The sequence below is a fragment of the Opisthocomus hoazin genome, chromosome 6, assembly GCF_030867145.1.
Source record: "Opisthocomus hoazin isolate bOpiHoa1 chromosome 6, bOpiHoa1.hap1, whole genome shotgun sequence".
Lineage (NCBI taxonomy): Eukaryota > Metazoa > Chordata > Aves > Opisthocomiformes > Opisthocomidae > Opisthocomus > Opisthocomus hoazin.
The window spans coordinates 70955530-70975982 of NC_134419.1; the positions used below are offsets into that span (position 1 = coordinate 70955530).

The 20453-nt window shown below is 41.7% G+C and overlaps 1 protein-coding gene across 1 annotated transcript in view; it reads right to left on the reverse strand.

Moving 5' to 3' along the window:
* CCDC186 (coiled-coil domain containing 186) overlaps positions 1-17981 on the reverse strand; it is a 39255-nt gene extending 21274 nt beyond the window's left edge. Inside the window, exons 1-2 of the mRNA XM_075423793.1 lie at positions 17880-17981; positions 1879-2572 (exon numbers count right to left, since the gene is read on the reverse strand). Of these exons, the coding sequence (XP_075279908.1) occupies positions 1879-2558 (680 nt within the window). The 5' untranslated portion in view covers positions 2559-2572; positions 17880-17981. The remainder of the gene's footprint in view (positions 1-1878; positions 2573-17879) is intronic.
* Positions 17982-20453: the final 2472 nt, after the last annotated feature.

The following is a 20453-nucleotide window of genomic DNA, read 5'->3' on the forward strand; positions in this document are numbered from 1 at the left end:
CAGCTCACCTGTTTGAAGCCTGAGCTGAAGCTGACACATACTTAGTCTGACCTTCTAGCACTGCAATGGAAGGCAGTTATACATCAAACTGCAAAGTTACATTGTTAGAACTGCTGAATAAAGAGAGTCTCAAATGTCTTTAAATGTTTAAACATACAGTTAGATCGTGGGTATTTTAGGCCACTAATTGCATGAATTTGTGGGAGGCATGCACCTACCTGAACAAGATACTTAAATAACCCTTCACATATACACTTACACCTTCAGGTCCCCTCCTCTGGGCCAGGGGCAGGGGGAAAAATCTCTGAACAAACCAGGCTTCTAAATTCCAAGGAATTCAAAACCAACAGTGAAAGAGAGCTTAGGACTTCTGAACTGTTTTTTAATTGATTAATGAATATTCCAGGATTACAACTTTTTACTTCACACAACTGCTGCTCACCGGTATATCTTTGACCTGATCGCAAGAGACAACTGGGCTATTTCCAGAACAATGTCACAAGAAATTCTGCTGATCACAAACCAAGTGACAAAATCAACCCAACCCACAATGCCCTTTGGACCAAACAGAAAATGTTCCATGGCAGTTTCACACTCCTGAGGTGAGTCCCTGAGAGTGAAAGGGGTGCAGCTGGGGTAGCAGCTGGAAAAAAAAGGGACTGAAGCCACATTTAAAGAAAAAACTTTCTGTGTGTATACATAATATACTCCTATATTTATACAAACATTTGTCTCTAAGAAAGTACTTGTTCCATGGCTGAAAACACTGACCTGCCTTTGAGTTTACCGTAAACAAGTAAAACTCAAGTAACTTGTTCACTTACTATCTCCTGGAATTACAACCATCTACACACCCACCACTTCAAATTCCCACTCCTCCTCCTCCGTAACTACTGAATGTCTGACTACGCATTCTCAAGCTTTCCTGTCATCAACTGACTTTCCTCACATTTATGATTTCTGTCAGAGATTAACTGGTGAGCTGCAAGAGAATACTTCCCCTACTCTGCTTTTTTGGCATCTCTTCTCCCTCTGCCTGGTTCTCCCTCCCTTTGAGGACAACTCCCATACCATGGTATCGAAGTGCGTTATATGAAAAGTAGGACACATTTCCAGCTCTGCAAGAGGCAATAAATTTGAAGTTCGAGGCTACGTTTTATTAGCAAAAAACATTTCTAAAGTGGTAACTGAATATGAAACACCAAGTGGGGAATCGAGAAACCAAGCAATGAACTGGCTTTCATTAATACAACACTCTTGTGTAGTGTACTGCCTGGTAGAACTATTAAGCCCAGGTTATTACAGCAAAGTTTATGAGCCATGCATTTCAAAAGTCCTCCTATAAAATGTGGTATGACAGTAGTTTATCTATATATGATATTTCCAACTCAAAGAATAGCTCTAGACTGATCAGCAATTTTGCTGGATTATGACGGGAGACTATGTGAAAAAGAAATAAGCAATTTCAAACTCATAAATGAAATGCTCATAGCGAGAGTAATTACAAAGATTCATTTCTCCAAAGACATATACGAACTGAATGAATCCTGGACTATTTTTATATCACTATTACTCTTGCAGTATTTAAGTAATTCTAGACATTGGCAGGCTATTCAGCTGAACAGTTGGCTTTTCAGCTCCTGCCAAACTCCACAAGAATTCAGACACCTAAGCACACATTTTTATTTATAAGTACATACTACAAGTAAAAATAATTCCTCGCTGAAAATGTAATTAAAAAGCTCATTAACTGTCCTTACAACAACTCGCAACAGACTACTTGTTTCGTATCAAGATGTTATAGCAATTGCACACAATATGCAAACAAAATTTTTCAGTACACACCTCCATTTGTGATGAGCATACTCAAATACTCACTCTTTTATAGTTTGTTCTTGCTCCACGTACTTATCCTGCACACATTTTTCAAACACGGCCAAGGCATGTTCACCCTTCCGCACACCGTTCGGGAATTTTTGTTCCTTTGAAAAGTCTGTAGATAACAGTTCAGACTCTATTTCCTTTAGCAAATCTTCCTGTGAGGAAGTCTGATGTATTGTGGAAATAAGCTTCTTTGTGCAGTCTGTGTCATAAGGGCTTTCCGAATAGATTTTATCGCTAGATTTTTTCGCAAAGTCAGACTCCTCCCTTAGCTCCTGTAATATTTCCATTAATGATTGTTCTGTCTGATTAGTTTTTGGATCTTGGCGTTCAAATTCTTCACTAGATGCATGTTCTGGTCTTGTGGAGCCTTCTATCTTTCTTTCAGAGCAGGTATTGGCACAGCAGTCTGCCCCTCCACGCTGCTGCTCCTCTCTTCCTGCCATGGCCCCGCTGTTGCTTACGCCAGTAACTGTCGAATCCTGGTCCGAGGGCAACAACTTCGATTGCCTTTCCAAGACACCACCATCATCTCCAGTATGACTGATACCTGAGCACTCCTTCATTCCAGATGTTTTATCAGATTTCTCATTATCTCGGGACCTAGAAGAGGCATTGTCCAACGGACTGACTGGCTCCAATGTGCTTTGTGTTTCTGGTAAATATCCTTCCATCATTTTCCTTTAGAAATCTAGAAGTACAATTCACATTATACAACATTTTATACTCAAAATCAAAAGGGATTGAGAGAGAGGGGGAAAAAGGCTACTGGAAAGTAAAATTCAAAGGACAAACGTATTTAGGTAAGTGTTACGCAGTTTGCTGATTTTCCAGCCTAACTTTTTAAGTAAATGCTCCAGTACAAGTTTTTCTAAAAGAAGGTGAGAAATCAAGGATAGCAAACAGGAAGTAGTGAGACATTAATGCCAAGACAATAAAAAAAAAGCACAGCTTTTTAGAATTAATATTTCTATGATTTAAATTCACAGAAAGTCCAAGTCAACACCTCTGAAAAAAACTCTGCCATAAAAGAATAAAAAAATAATAATCTAGAGCCTTACAGCCTTCACTTTCCTAGACACTATTTGAAACCAGTAATATGCCTTGACCTACTTATTTTTCCAACACAGGGCGACTCCCTCATCAGAATATACAACTTTCTTACTGTCACATCCTCACTCACCACACATACAGCAAAACGTATCTGTACCCAGCAACTAAAGGAAGGAAGGGGCTGGGGGAGGATGGGGGTGAGATTCTCTTCTCCCATCTGTTTTCAAGCAGTCAAAATCCCTTGTTGGAAGAGCACAGATGGCCTGTGGCAGATTTGCTCTCTCAAAAAGTAGCTTGCAGAGCAAACATTTGAGGAGTTGAAAAGCCATGTAGAAAGTGTTCTTCTAGAAGGACATCATATTGGGATCCAAATAGCCAGAACACTTATGGAAGAGCCTGGGTATAATGCTTTATCTCTTTTTTCAGGAATCCCAGATGGTCAGATGTCTGGAAAGACTGTTGGCATTTTTAGTCAGCACAAGAAGAACTTATCATATAATTTTCTTTAGGAGAAATCCACTACAGTAGTCAACTTGTGGATGCAATCCTACTTCCCGATACTGGATAAAATATTACTATTTAATAACAAGGTAAATTTTTCATTTATAAATTCAACTCTGCTGTTCCAACCACTGTCTCAAAGGAAGCAGTAACCCTGCCATCTTGCAACACCAAGCTTGTTTCCATACTTGCTTTCTCATGCGTTTAGCTTTCTCTCACAAAGTCACACAGCCCACGTCATTCAGCTACAGGCTCCAAGTCCTGCACTTTGACTCCATCTGAAGGGAAACGCTTTGTGCTGCTGAGCTCCACTCCTCCAGAGTCCTGCCTTACTAACCAACACTCAGTACTGAGGCTTACACTGTTAGAACAGGGATACATGAATCCCATTAGGTCTGTGACTAATTGCTACCACTATCACCTTTCACTATTAGGTCTAAAAATCAGATAAGGAAAAAAAGCAGCAGCCTCAGCCCGGCTGTTTCCACCAGGAAATACCATCAAACAAAAAACCTACTACTAGTATCTGAAACCAACAGCTGGGCTACAACTGCTAGTTAATCAACAAGCAGAAAGCATAAGGAAAACTGAACATAAGGCTGAAAGTATGAAGGGGAAAATGTCACAACTGGACAACAGTCACAAATCATCAAATGACAATTATACATTTTAAATAACAAGCAAACCACTTTTCCTTTTTGGTTTCAAAGCAAAAAAACTCAATGCTACAGGCCTTAAACCAAATCAACAGGAACCTGACAGCAAATGGCAAGGAAAGCTACAAATGAGAAGAACAAAGACGATGAACATGAGAGTTTATATACAATGTGAAACTTTTACACGGACCCCCCATTTTACAAACAGATCTCCTCTGGTAATAGTAAAATCCCCGTTTGCTCTTTGCATCAAAGGATTTATGCTTAGGTCAACACTGGAGCCAACAAATCCATTCACTTCGTTTGTTCAGCCAAAACAACTGCTCTTTTGGTACCTATCAACTTTCTGATAACTTCTGCTAGTAATGAAAGTTCACAATGTGCTACTGTTATTCTAAAATAAACAAAAGAAACAACTTCCACTGACCATTTCAATCTACAAGGAAAGAGAATAAACATAAGTGCAAGAAAAAGCATCCAGTTTGATAGTAACTGAACACACTGATTCCTACTTAATTAAAAAGCTGTTAAAAATCCCAAGTTTTGAGACTGGTGCATTTAACACAGTCAATAACTATCAGACAATTTGCAAATGATGCAGTTCAGAGGGAAGAGAAATTCACCTTCCAGTATCTGTTCCCTCTTGTCACAGGTAGTTTATAATCCACACGCTCAGCTGTAGAGAGAGACCACATTAGCATAAAGCTGAGGCACATTTTTTTTCCATAGCGGTTACTCTAGTAAAGTGAGTAGAAAGTTCTTGCTGACACTTTCTCTGGAATAGTTACAGAGGGTTTTTTGGATCATTTTAAGTCTTTTCTGAAGCACTTTCTAAAGTGTTACAAAACAAAAAAAATGTGCAGTTGTTCGATGTATTACTGCCTCAAAGCTGCTCATCACTGCCCAGCTGCTGCAGTTCACTGCTCCCACAAGAAAAGCAGTGGTTAAATCAGACATTCAAACTTTCACATTGGTTACCATACCTAAAATATCCAGTCCAGTCAGGAAAATGGACAGTATTTCTCTTCATATGAAAGCAACTGGTGAAAAATACAGCCCTGTTAAGCAAGTACATTGGGAAAGATACCAAGATTTCATCTCACTGTGTTACTTCCTTCTGTAAATAATACGGTGAATGAGTACTAGAAAGACCAATCTGTGGAAGCAGAAATACAATTATTTGCCTACCTTAATTAGTTGCAGAGCAGTAAAATGCCACTGACACCGTATCTGTATTATCTTACACTTAACATCAATCATAAAACATAAGTTTTGTATCAAATGCATGGGGAATTTGAATAGTGACTATACAAATCTGTTACAGCATGAAGAGTAAATTACAATGATTCAGTGTTCCCTGCAGACCTACTCTAATTATCAGTGGTACCAAGAATATAATTTACCACATTAAGAATGTTCACAGCCTTCACAATTCCAATACATTGGATTTTAGCTCTAGCTGTCCAAAATCCATCTGAATCTGATCACAACCTGTGCAGATTTTTTTTCCCCTTACTGCAACTGGATAGTACTAGTTTTCATGTGCTAAATACTGACTTTTAAACAGAAATAAAACTTAACAATTTGTCATGGGATCACAATTTATCTTCACATCAGAAATATCCAAAGAAATTACACGGAGCAACTGTCAATGCAAGTTCATCTTGATATTCAAATGTCTCTTGAATACCCCAAGTTTGTTGCACCTACCTCAGACAACTGAGTACAGTAGCAGATACCTCCTTTACAAGGCCAGAGAAAGAAAACCAAAGAAAAGGCTCCTGCTCTGTAAGCAAAAGGTTTTGGGTGAAAGTAGCTTAAAATGATCAACCTTGCCAGCCTAGCAGTAGCTAGCTGAAATGAAACATGCTCATATTTGACTGTTTCACAAACATACAAATACAGCAAGTCCCAGATAATACTTGGACACCAGATACGTATCTGACAGCAGCTCCATGTCCTTCCAAGTTTTATATCCATCTTCTATTATCCTACCCAGCCATATAAGTAACTCTCCCAAAACTAGGGAAATAATAAGGTTATGGTATCACTCTTACAAAATACTGCACTAAGAAAACAAAATAGCTTAGTGTCTTTTATGATGTCTTCAGAAAGCATCAAAAGCAATCATAAAAGGCAAATCCTGACTCAAGTAGAACAACTGTTTTATGTAATGGTATGTTGCTTATGCATCAGATCAGACAAGCATACAGTATGCTGAGTGACAGCAAAGTGCCAAGTGAGCACTGGCCAACCTTCTTGCACCATTTTGCTAAGCTCCTTCCTCAGGGCTGATCACCATCTCAACAGTATGGCAAAAGTGTCCTGCTCCTCAGTCCCCTCCACGTGATGTTTGTCTCACCCTCACAGAGTACGTCCCTTCTGCTGCCTATGCCACAAGAGAATGTAATCACCACCAAGTCAACTTAAAACGCCCAGAGTAGGAACTTCCCAAATTAGCGTTTTGAGATAAGCTCAGCCCAAGCTTGCCTGCCTGCATACCTTGAATAACCAGCCTTCTTGTGAGACTGCCACACATCTAGTGGGGCATGTGGAAAGCTTTCTAAGGTCACGGGCTTGTAACGCTCTCTGCTGCTGTGACAGGACTCTTAGTCCTCCCACAACTGGTTTGACCAGTCCTCCTCCTCCTCTGCTTTACAGCTCAATTAGTTTGACACTCCAACACACCTTCCCCGTCCCGGCCTCTATTCTAAAGCTAAGGAGACAGCTGTTTCCCCACAATTCAGTAATACAAATCAAAGCAAGTGGAAACGCATCAATCAAACCTGGCGATGTGAGCAGCGGAGAACGAGGAACAGGCACACAGCTCAGCCAAGCTCCCTTCACAGCAATAACGGGCCCACGGGACCCGTTTGCACAAGCAAAGAAAACACCTCTCTGCACATACACATCAGAAGACAGGCAAGCTGTATCTGCTAAATCACTGATAGCACAACTGACTGGAATCAAAAGCTGGGAGCAGAGAGCCCGCTGATATGAATGGACAACACACCAACTTTTTAAGGCAGAAACGTCTCACAGGTACATAAGGGAAAGAAAAGCCTCAGGAAATAGTATTTTTCATTCATTTTCTTTGTTATACAATAGAAACATCCTCTATTAACCGCTAATCAAACGATAAAAATAAGAACAAACGTGACAATCATTCATTTAAATTCTTTAGCAAAGTATCTGATACAACATAAGTAGTGGTTATCCAGGGAGAACATCAAAAACCTTGATACGTGGTCCTGTAACACACCTAAAAAAAAAAAAAAAATTTTTCTTCTAGCGACCTTCAGTAGCAGTCATCCTGTTTGTCTGTTCTGCCCTGGCCTCGGGGGCTGTTCATACAGATGAAGTTACAAATATAGAAAAAATCTCACAGAATCATTGCATACAAAAAGGTAAAACTCGCAGACGAATAAAATGTACAAGCTACTGGAATTTATCTCAGTATTTCCATTTACATTCTGTTGTCCACAAATAATCTATCTCAAGGTTTAAAATTACTTAAAAATTAAGTCAAATAATGTTTAATACTTAGCTCTTTTAACAGCACAAACTTGCTCGGCAAACTACCGGTATGTAGGACAAAGGTCTTAACTTGTTCTACTAAATCAATCCGTGAAGCGGACAAGTCAAGTAACTCTTTCTTACACAAGATTCAGTCTCTCTCTTGCAAGCTGAGTATGTACTATGCTACATCATGTTAGCTGGATTTCTGGAATAAAAAACTACACCATTGCTATGATAATTACGGTAATTAGGTACTTGTTTATAATTTAATTTTTACAGTGAAAACAGAATCTCCAGAAGAGCCATTGATACCATAGTTGAACACTAATTTGACTGTTTATTAATCCAAGATTTACTAAACTACATAACTGTATACAAAAGTATGTGATGAGACATTAATATAGTTCCTGCAACCATATTAATTCCATAGCAATTACCTGCAGAAATAAAAAGTCAATTAACCGCTAGAAGATACATGCCACTAATTTTAAAAGCTTCTCCAATTCAAATTCTGATTTTAGTACAACTATACATTCTGATAAATTAGGTTATGAGAATTAAATTTCTGTTAGACATGACATCAAATGCACAGATGTCAGAACACAGGCAATGAATATCTTCTACAGGTACAAGTCTAGAAGCAAGATCACAAACAAAAAAATATTTCAAGCAATACCTACACTGAACCACCATACTAACTTCTCTATTCAGCTTCACTGGAATAACACTTTGTCTGAAAATTTAAGAACTGTATTTTTCTGTATTAGCAGACAGCTAAGAGCTATCATTTTAACATCAAAATTTAAGGCCTCCCTCCCTCTCTCTTCTTCTCCCTCTTTCTGCCCATTACCCACTATAAAGTGAAAGAAAATGCTGCAATAAAGATGGAAGACTGAGGGAGGCGAAAAAAGGGAGTAAGAAGGTTGTTCCTTTCCATACGTGCTTTAACAGTGAATTCTCACTTCAGAGTCCATTCACTGGCATGAAGTAAAGCAGTTTCTCCATCACTCAATCCTCCCCTTTCCTCCACTGAAAAGTACACACACTCTTACTTTTTAAGGAAGCTGTTGACACTCTCACCCCTTGGCTGTCCATCCGGTTATCCACTACACCAGCTGAAAATCTTCCTCTCCATTCCAGCACTGCTAATTCCCAGCCACTAGAAGGTAATTCATGATGAAAGCAATTCCCTGTATGCTTCCTACTCTCTGCACAGATCTAATTAGGAACTGCTATAGCCTGCTATTCCGTTATTACAGGCATGCATTGAGAATCTGGTACATTTTAATTCAATATTATGCCACTTCAAACTGCCTGTCTTTTCAATCTTCTTATGGAGCACAAACATGATTCTTTTAAATCCCTGACTACGAATGACTTTCCTAAGCAGATGCACTATTCATACTAGTATTTGATTTCATAAAATAGATCACCCAAGCTATCAACACTTACATTGTAAATAGTTGAGAAGGAGGAAATAACTTTGTTTCACCCAATTTCAAAATAGATGCAAGATGACAGCTAAAGAAACATATTAAATGACAACTACAGGAAGCATTTTCTGAGGTGTGGCTGCCTAGAAGAATCCACTAACAACAAGGTGAAAAAAGAAAGCGTGTGCCTTGTCACCTAGTAACAATCACAATTGGATTCTTTCACAATAAACAGATTAAAGAATGACAGAAGTGTGTGCCTGGGGTGGTTCTGTAAGCAAACAGACTGGCGGTCAAGGTCCCGTGAAATAAAAATCACTGCTGTAAGGAAAATAACAAAAAAAATATTTAAGCTACAAAGCTTCAACATACTGTAGAGAAAGGGGCAAAAAATGGAAGGAGGGACTAAAGCTTCTTAGGTGTGTGCATATATAGAAACTTGTTCAAACCAGGGTGGATTTTGAAAGAAAGGGAAAAGCACTGAGATGAGTGACAGAGGCACAAAACCTTCTGAAAAGAGAGTAGTAACAAGAAATGAACACAGTAAATGCAGTTCACTGGACACCAGACATATTCAACCATGCATTACAAAACAGAATGGCCAGTAGCAGTCAATTATGTCAGTTCCTTTCAACAACAGAGTGTTTTGCATCATCTTTGGGCAGATTTTTTTCGCTCACAGCTGTGCTCCTAAGACAGACCTTGTAGCAGAGTCACTGATGAAGCAGGAATCATCTACTCTCCAAACAAGCATACATGCAATCTACAAAATAGTGAAAACACAGTTCTCGCACCATCAGCTAGAGACCATGCATGCTCTTCACCTCTGGATATGTCAAAAGCATCCAGACAGGTTTTCTAGGATAAGAAACAAGCTCATTTTTAAATAGATGTAAAATGTAAATTTACAAAGCCATCCTCATACCCCTTCCATTTCACATGCGTCACAGCAGAGTACTCAAATTTCCTTTAAGTAACAGACTGAGGTCTCAAAATGACCCAAATCTGCAATACAGATATGATGCATTTCAGAGTAGGTGGGGAACAAGGAAAGGAGTGATGAAGCGCTCCATGGCTCATGGGCAGACGATCCCAACAGTCATCAGGGTCCTAAGTACCATGACCAGGCCAGGTAAGCAGCTAAGCGAGAGAAAAATCTGGTGACACCAACACGAGCAGGCCAAGTTCCCAGAAGTCCACTCTTACACAGATGCCACCTCAGCACTCACATAGTCACATCGCAACTATTGTCTGTGCTATAAACTTGCTAAGGGAACACTGCATAGCTCTAAACAAAGTCCACACGTTTACAGGAAAGAACCTACCGAGAAAACAAGCCCCTTGAAATTGCTTCAGAGCAATTCTCTTTACATTGTAATTTGAAATCCTTACTTCCTGGTACTTTCTCAAATTGCAATGGAGCAGTAACTCACAAAATTGCTGCTGCTACTCTTTATTTTACTTTTCAGGATGGCACCTTCTCAAGATAGGCTTCACTGGAAATTCATCATAAAAATCTAAGCAAACACTCTCAAGCAGTAGCCTCTTCAAATGCTCTGTAATACTCGCTAACCTTCCATATTCATTCTGGTTTCTGAACTCATGGAAAGCTAAAGGAAATTAAACTTCATTTATTTCCTTTAATATACAACTCAGGTTTTGTGTGCACCTTGTCTTGTCAGTTACTGGGAGAAGGGATAATGCACGTCCTTTGGCCAGCTTCTTAGGAAGCTAGCTACAAAAGGGGTTTACCCTTAGCTTCCTCAGCCTGCCCAGCACAAGAAAATCACTACTCCTTTTGCCTAGTACTGGGCCAGAAGACTTGGGCAGCACTACATAACTCAAATAACCAGCTGTCTTCTCTTAAGTGCTGTGTTAACTGTTCTCTGTGCTAGATTCCAACTTCTTCCACAAACATCTCTGCTCCTCTGTGTCCTCCCCTCCAATTCAACCAAAAAAATGCTCATTTAATCCAAGGGTTTCGACAGATATTGTTGCTAGCAGATCCCAATGTTGTGGGAGCAAGTGAGGAAAGAATAGCTTCATTTTGATAGTGGAGGTGCCAGATGCAGACACTTACGAATCATTCCAGTTTTAGCAAACATGAATTTAGGAAAGTGGACATAGAGCTTGCCTACATATTTAGAAAGTTATGGTTTTTATCTCTGTATAACTCAGGTGCTAGATGAACAGAAAATTCTATACCCCGGTTAAACCAGTTAGAAATGTACTGCTTTCACAATGACTGTGCTGTGCATTCACCTGCAATTCTCTGGACAGCAAACTGAGCACCGAAGCACCAGAAACTCCAGCTGGTCTAAACAGATACCAGAAACTGTTCCGTCTATTTTCATCACTCTAGCTTTCTAACAGTTCTCCAAACATCAAGAGCTCTGTTCATTGATAAGCATTTTATCTAAGGGTAGAAATATTATCAATTTACTTGTGCAACCCTTCAAAGTTGATCCAATAACAAAAGTAACAACAAAAGACATATACACATGAAAAGGCTACTGAAAAAATCCACACTAACAGGTAAATCTAGAACTGGGGGGGCAGGGAGACAGACTTCTTTAGAAAATGAAAAGCAGTAACCTCACAGAATTATAGCTGCCGAAGAAAACACTGATGTTTTTTCTGAATCACCCAATGGTAAATTAAAATGCAGTCACGTAAACTTGCAAGAGGAAATCACACGCATTTTAAAGCTGTTTGGAAGATTCACACTCACATCTCAAGTCCCATTGTTATCCACTTCCCCATTCCTCCAGCCCTCCAACTACCCACTACAGCTCTCAGCAACACGCCCAGCCGACACACATTGCTCTCCTGGGCTCAGCCACAACCCAGACTTCCACCACACGTCTTTACACTGTTCCGTGCCTTGACCTGAACAGCACAGAGCACTAGAAACTCCACTCCTTTAGCTAAGGCCAAATTTGGAGATGAGCTGGACCTTCAGCTCTTTTTGCTAGGATGGAATCTAACATTTACTTTGCAAACAACTGAGGACTGACTTAATTCAGTAATACTGAGCAATATGTTTCAAAACGTGCCTTTTCTTCCTGACATGATTTTCAAAAACTCATATAAAGAAAGGTCAGCAATGTCTTATATCTATCCTGAGATAGCAGGTTGGCACTCATCCCTTGGAAATTGTGATTCAACAGTAATTGTGATTTTAAGAAGGAGTAATATGACTTTATAGAGTACATGCAAATGCATAATCAATACCTATTCCACCATTTAAACAACTCTGCCTCCTATTCACTCATGTTAAACACATGCAATATTAAATTCCAATACACAGATTGATTTTACAAGCAGTTCATTACACTCAAGCAGAATCCCAACTTGAAAGCTTGAAAGCACCTCTCCATGTAAGCAGCTACTAAAGCTCATGAAGCAATGACAAATACTTCACTTTAACAAAACCACATTTATGATTTCTACTTCAAGAAGGCGTTGGCTCCTTACTGATCACTGCAGCATAGACTAAAGGCTCTGGTAAAGAGATTTTTTTATAATGCTTTACATTTCAGCTCATGCACCTATGAAATGGAAGTGACATATGACTGAAGTTTGAACAGTCAAAAGGCTTTTCTCCATGAAGCTCTGATGTTCATCGGAAAACCCCAGCAAACACAAAAACTGCCCATCAGCACCCTTTGAACAGTTCAGTTACAGACCCACTTCCCTCTTGCAGATTCCCAGGCAACAATCCAAAAGACAGACTCCAAGTGACTTAGCCATCTTCAATTGCAAATTCAAGTGTTAACACGTAATGCAATATAATCCAGTGCAACACTGGAGATGGACTTTATTTCAAATAGTTAATTAGAATTTATTGACTGAAGAATATTAAAGAGAATGATAATGATTTTTAGAATTTTCTTGACAAGTCTTACACATATGAAGCAACCAGCAACCAAAGTAACACTTAAATAAGCTATATGCAAAAAAGCTTCATAATTGCCATAGCATTTATTAGGGAGACCGTAATTTATTTGTCTGAACAGTTTGTTCCACAAAGGACTATTCCTCTCCTTTAAATATCATGCTACAAAATATTCTATTAGAAACATAATCTTAGATGAATCACAATAGAATAATAAGTACTTTCCATTATCTTTAAACAGATTATCCTAAGACAGAGACATTAAAGTAACCATTAACAACCAGACAGCTGTTAGAATCACAGGAACTGCCACTTCGTTTCAACTCTCGGGTAAGAGGCAAGGCTGTAGCAGTAGGACTGCGTAAGTGCTATCATGTGTACAATGACACTCCAACAAGACTGCTAAAGAAATAATTGATTTTGGGGTATGTCAATGTTGTTTTCTTCTCATGGTTGTGTTGTTCATTTTAAAACACAAGATACATCTCTTCAACAACCTTTCACATCCTTACTAGACAACAGTCATTATCTGAGCAAACTAAAATGCTTTTCCAAGTTAGTGCCAACCTGTCATTGCATCAGAACTCTTGCTAAAAATTTTACATGGCCATAAGGCTGGAATAAAATAGAAGAAAAATCTTACACTGCCAGCTCACTGGCAGTGAGCTCTAATGTAATCCTAATAACACCCTCACCTAAACCAATCTGAACAGACTGAACACATCTTTCTACTTCACTTGTTTGGTGCAGGTTTTTTGTTTCTTTTTCTAAAGCAAAATAGCCTCAACTACTGTCTACTGCTCATCACAATGACAGCAAAACAAACTTTGCTGTTGCTTCCAATGAATACCCAACTTATCTGTATTTTGCAGAATACCTTTCATAAGAACTCCATCACAAATGGCTTTCCCAGACTAAGCATTACACCACCAGGTAAAATTGCCAAAGAGTGAAACTCCAATCCTAGGGATAATTCTGTTTTCAACTGAAGTTTATAAAGAAATGGGGATTCAGCTGAAGAAGTCCTGTTCTACATGACAAGATACAAAAAGTAGCTCTACTGTATACCAGCTGCGTAGAGGGACAAACCAAAGATTTCAACTAAATCAAAAGGGATAGAAAGGTCCACAAAGCCAGATATTTTACATAATTTAGTGTGAGATGTATAAACATGAAGCCTGAAGGCCTGACTGAAATGCATTTGGCTACATCTCCACATCAGAGCAGCAAGTCATCCAACTCTGGAAGTGATGAAACATAGTAAAAGGAGATGAATTGGACTGAAAAACAAGCATCATGACACCTAAGAAAAAGTCACAAAAAGAACATCTTCAGAAGAGATGATCACCACTGCCTGCATTCCATATAAAACAGATAGAAAGTGGCCATGAGATCTCATACACTGATGGTCTTCCTGTACTTACAGATCGCACATTTAGGAAACAAACAAACAAACAAAACCCCCGAGTTCCATCCACGCTAGCTCTCCCAATATTAATGCACTTTTGCCCAAGACTAAATACAAGCTACTGCTCTAATTTAGAGAAAATATTATTGGGATATCACCTAGTGTTGCTGAGAAGGAAGATGCAATGTAACGTGGTCCCAGCCACACAAAAAAGCTAGACGACTGCAATACAGACAGGACAACTGTGACTCACAGTACAAGTGGTAAAGCTGGCTGTGTACTCGGACACCGAGTCCTCCAGCCCAGGCATAACTTGACACAGCTCCCTGATTCAGCTCACACAAAGACTTGCTTTGATGCACTTGCTTGAACGGAGGGGAGTGGAACAGCGCGCACACACAGTGTGTACTCTCAGCATTTCCTTGCTTTTATCAGTTTAATACTTAATCTCAATTATTTTTTTCTTTTTTAATCTAACTTTATATAAACATAGATTGCACAGGCCCCTGGCAGTGCCAAGGTGCAAAGCTCAGCATTCCTATAAATTCTTTTAACATGAGTCAAGTACTTCAGAAGACAAGGTTTACTCCAACTTTATCTTTGCCTTTCTTTGCTTATGTCACAAGTTAGATAGTCATGCAATATTATATTAATTCCTCCAAGGCATCACTAAGTTTTCTACTGATCTCATGCAAGTGGTTAATATTACGGTCATATTAACTCCACATAAGGAGTCAAGTAACAGCACAACTCCAAAATAAAGTTCACCAGTTAAGGTTTAACAAGCAGGACTGGATTTGTTCCCATCACAAGTCATGGGGTACATCTTGAAAGTGTTATTTTTTGTCATACTAGTCCCAAGGTTGGAAGCTCATGTCTCAGGGGAAAACACTATACTAGCAACAGCATCCTTTTACTGTGAACTTCAAAGGAGACTTGGATATTTAAGGGTTTATGCACAGACTTGTAATCTTCTGTTAGTACACTGTCTTCAGAACAATTCTTACTCTTCACATAAAGAAAAACAGTCTCTCCTTCAGCAACCGATGCAATGCCAGCGACAGCACTACTCAACTCCGCCTCCAAGGCTACTACCAGCCAGTTAGTCACTACCACCACTCTGTCTGCGTGCATGTTCTGACACCGATAATATCACCTGTGCAAAGAAGAATATTTTAAGGAAGGGAAAGAAATCAAGTTTACGATCATGTTCACAACCTGGACAAAGCATACATTCTATGACAGGTCTTCTCCACCTATAACTGAGTCGTAACTCTCGTTCACACCATAAAAGTTAGAGCACTGGCAGACCTTCTTACAAAATTGTAGTGTCATGGTAATGGTAAGATATGGGTCTTAGCATATTTGGCATTGAAGATGCCAGCATATATGCTATCAATGGCTGTTTTCAAATGTTGTTTCTAGAACACACAACAGAGTTGTAAAATTCCAACCATGTCATTACCGTCTGCATGACCACTGCATACTGAAAAAACACCATTCATGAGGATGGTAAGGTTCTATTGTTTTCAAACCTGGTTTTCCCACAGAATTTCTCCAGTATCCCTGCAAACAAACAACCAAAAAACTTCAATCTTTTAAGGATCCAAATGAACCAACTGTAAGCTCTACAGAAGACTGACTTCCACCAATTAAAAGGTAGTATAATACACAACATTATTACATTTAATAAAAAAAACCACCCAGCATTCCATGTACTTCTTGAAATTAGGGTCATGATTTTCTCCTCTCTTCTGACACCAATTTGTTTCTGATGAACTTTTTTTTTTCCCCCACCCTCAGTCTGAGGCAGCAGGGTCTTGGTCTACAACTTGAAGATAAAAATTGTCCATAAGGCTTTCCAATATTGTTTCTGGCAACAGGAAAATAAGTTCAGAACAAGCCAACCCAGAACTAACTACAGGATATTGCCTACTGGAGCCCACATGCTAACAAAAGATGCAAACTACTGATTCAAGACATTTCTCCGGCCTAATAACACTACTAAATCCAGAAAAGCATTTCCTTTTTTCCATAGCTCTTCAAAAAGCCAGCTTCAGGAAATTCAGCGTTAGCCTTGGCTAGTGATAAGCAACATAGCTGCTAATTACGACCAAAGAAACCACTCTCTGCATTTGGTTCTTCAGTCCTTTTCTCAACACTTTGAAATAGTGAACCTCACGCTACCAACAAACACCTGCCAACAACCCCAAATCAAGTCCTTTAAAACAACAGAAAAAACTGTTTCAAAGCCATGTCAAGAATGGATGATTACAGAATTCCAGAAAAAGAAGAGAAGAACTCAAAGGCAATACAGACCAAGTTTACTTTTCTTTTTTTTCCCCCATGAAACAGACATTTCAAATTGTCAGTCTCTTGAAACATCTTCAGACTTTGTTTCTCATAATTCTAGAGCTTAAACACCTCCTCCTGAAGTCAACAGCAATATAAGCATTCATAGCAGCCAATTATTACATTTCTTTGTCCATATAAAAATACAACTGTGTCTCACGCTGTTTCAACAATTTCCTTCTACAACAAAACACACTGGGATGCTGGTCACATGTTTTTTCAGTGTATTCTACTTGCAATGTTTAAACTTCTGAAAAGCAGCTTTACAAGAAGATAAAGCAGACCAACAGTAAAGCCAGACTACCGTATTTCTAATCTTATGCACAGATTTCACAGATCCCTCCTGGTCTGCACAAGGTCTCCCTGGAAGTACATCCATATCAGACCCACCTGCGCAGACAGTTTTCCAGGACAGGAGCCCTAATCCACAAGCCTACCTCATAACCATCTCGCTGCAGTGGCAGTAAAGCTTCCCGCTTTCAAACCCAGAAGGGCAAGCAGCTTTCGCAAATACAAGGACACGTACCCTACCGCAACGCTGCAGCCGGCTCTGAAAAATAACCTTCCTACCGGTGTAACAGTTGCTGAGGTTTATCACCAACTTATTTCTAACCGTACAGCGAAACCAACACACAACCAGCGAGACAGACGACCTAATTCATAACGCGGAGAAGCAAGCTGTCAAGAAACAAAGAGCGCACGGGCCAGCACAGGAGCTGGAGCTACCTGCTCGGGAGGTCCCGGCCCTATGACAGGACTTCACCCCCCCAGAGCTCCGGCCGCTTCGCCCCTCTCCTCCCCGACGAACCAAGAACCGTGTCCCCCCCCCCCCCCCGCTGCAGCGGGCACCGCCGCGCCAGGGCAGCCGGGGGGGGCCTCCCCCTGCCCCCTGCGAGGCCGGCGCGGCCGAGTCCCCCCGGGGATTATCGCCCGCCGACTCCGGTGCGCCGCGGGAGGCGGCCGAAGCGGCTCCCAGCCCCCGCCGGCCCCTTCCCGAGCCCGCCGGGGAGCGCCGAGCCGGCCCGGCCCGCCTCGCCCCTGCCCCCTCGGCCGCGGATGCCCCCGCGCCGCCGCCTCAGGGAGCCCGGCAGCGCCTGCGGGGCCGAGGGGCGCCGGCAGCAAGCACGCACCCACGCACACAGCAGCCCGCCCACCCGTCCTCCGCCACGGCCCCTCACCCGCGCTACGAGCCCGGTAGGGGAGGCGGCTGCTCCCGCATGGCGGCGGCACCGGCCGCGGCCGCCCCGGCCAGCTGACACATCAACAAAGATGGCGGCGGCGGGCGGTGCTCCCGCCGGGAGCGCGGGGCGGGTAGGGGGCGGGGCCATCCCGGCGGCCTGCCCGCAGTGGGCGGGACCGGAGGGAGCGCGGCGGGGCAGCGCGGTCCCCGGGGCTCGGCCGGCCCGGGCGGGTCCGCCCTGCCCCGCTCCGCGGGGTGCTGCGCGCTGGCGTCACCGGGACGCGCGCGCGCTCCCTCAGGGTCGGTCGCTCGCCGAGGCGCGGTCGGTGGTGGCGGGAGGCGCGGAGGGGCTGGGGCTCCCCCGTCCCCGGAGGCACCCGAGAGCCGTCCGGGCGCGGTCCCGAGCACCCCGCCGTGACGGCGGGGTGAGCCTTCCCGCCGCCGCCCCTCTCCCCCTCGTCCCGCCGCTGCCGGAAGCGCGCTAACGGGCGGACTGAGGGAAACGCAGCTCGGCGTTGGCTGAAGGTGCCGGCAGCTCCGGGAACAGACGCTGCTGAATCCCGCACACGAAATAATATTTATACACAGGGTCTAAATGATTTCAGTCAGGCGGTGGGGGTTTTGTCTCTGTCTCAGCGGACGTTACAACCTGTCTGGGCGAGGGGTTTCGTGCCCGGCGCTTCACGGTGCTACCCAGGACCGGAGCCCCGGGAAGCGGCCGTACGGGAGGAATTCTTCAGCCCACAGTTTTTGGAGAGATCGTCACAAAGATCCCTGCGCTTTCTGCAAGGTCGGTGCGCGAGTAATGACTGTTTAACAGAGTCTCTTCTTCCCTAAGTAAAGAGCACCTCCTTTTCCAGGACCAACCCCTACGCGCAACGTCAGAAGCCTCGGCACCCACACGCTGCGTAGATTTACACGAGTAAATCCAGCGGTGATAATAAACCCAGCTGCAGTCAGCGCCTGCCGGTACTTCACTCCTTATTCCGACAAGATAAAAAAATAGTGAAAAACTTGCTGGGCATCAAAAATCTGGAGTACGTTTCAGTGCTGGGAACAGCAATTTCTCCGTGGAATACAAAGCTTTCTGGAATCCAGAGCATTACATAAATGCCATTTTATTTCACTTAAGTAAAAATAAATGGAAAAAACTACCTTAGCAGACAATCTGAAGTGAAAACAGTTGCATATACTATAGCAGATCAGGTAAAGTAAGTAATGACACCTTTTCTCCAGGAACTTCTTAAACATAACCATAGAAAAGGAAGTTAAAATCATTGAATAATTTGGGTTGGAAGGGACCTCAGGAGCATAGCTAGTCCAATCCCCTACTCCCTGCGGGGCTAACTTTGATGTTAGATCAGATTGCTCCTTTATTTTGGCTAATTTACATACAAAAGTATACACATATAAACCTATATGCTTTATACTTACAAAACCTAGCGATGATTTCTTCAGTTCATACCTTGGATGACTTTGAAAGTAGAATGTGCTGCATAAGTTGACTTACAAACATTAATTGGGAGCATTATTTCATATGATGTTATTTTTCTCCTTTCATCTTTCCAGGTAACTGGAATTTCAAAAATCACAAGTGCAGAAAATGCTCCCTTGAAACCTTTTTACAGATCCTTAGAAACAACACTGGGGTCTTACAGAAAATCGATCTGCAAACCATTCGGAGCCCATAGCCATAAACCTTTGCATTTTCATTATTTTGGGAAAGATAATACTGCTTCAGATAATTAAACATTAATATCCTAACCATCACCTCTAAAGCAGTGAAGGAGTCAGATAAAGGCATATGTCTTTTAAAACATTGTTTAGGTGAGAGCATAAACTAGAAAAGGTTGTGGGGAGAACTCATGGCCTCAGCTTTAACCTCCAAATAATATTTTGAAGGTAAAAATCTAGCCATTGCGTTGCTCATAATACGCTGTGCATTCCATATTGCTAAAAATACATTAAAAAATCAGGTGTGGAATAGAGATAAAAAAAATTTGTCTGTTTTCAGAAAGCAGTGCCATGCAACACTCACTTGCCAATTGCCATGCAGCCCAAGCCTAAGCTTTGCTTCCCAAAACGCTCCTTTGCCCTCCTGCTCTGGAGCTGAGCGGCAAAGTTCACACAGCCTCGCTGCTCTGTAGCGCAGTCACTTCAGTGCCCGAACGCTTCTTTGGTCTTCTCTTCTAGTTATTTAACGGCAACTGCACCACTGCCCTCTGGCCTCAGTCCTTGTAAGACTGAGGCTTCGGCTTTGCAGTATGCTTTGTCTGCAGCCCCACTAATGTTAATTGTGCGTGGCTCAGTGCGTCCCATCAGACCTGGCAGAATTTCAGCTGGTTTTCACCTTTTATTCTGGACATGTTTTTCAGCGTGACTGAAATCAGGTTAAGAAAATTGAGCCTGCTTAGCAGATTTCTCCTTTAAAGGCAGGCGAAAAAGATTTTTTTTGCAGTCTGCTGGATTCTCTACAGCTCTACTCCCAGCACTGATGCTCAGAGAGTTCTGACTCTTACAGTAGCTGTGCTTCAGCCAAATTTTCATCTGAGCAGTATCTTATCCCCAGGAG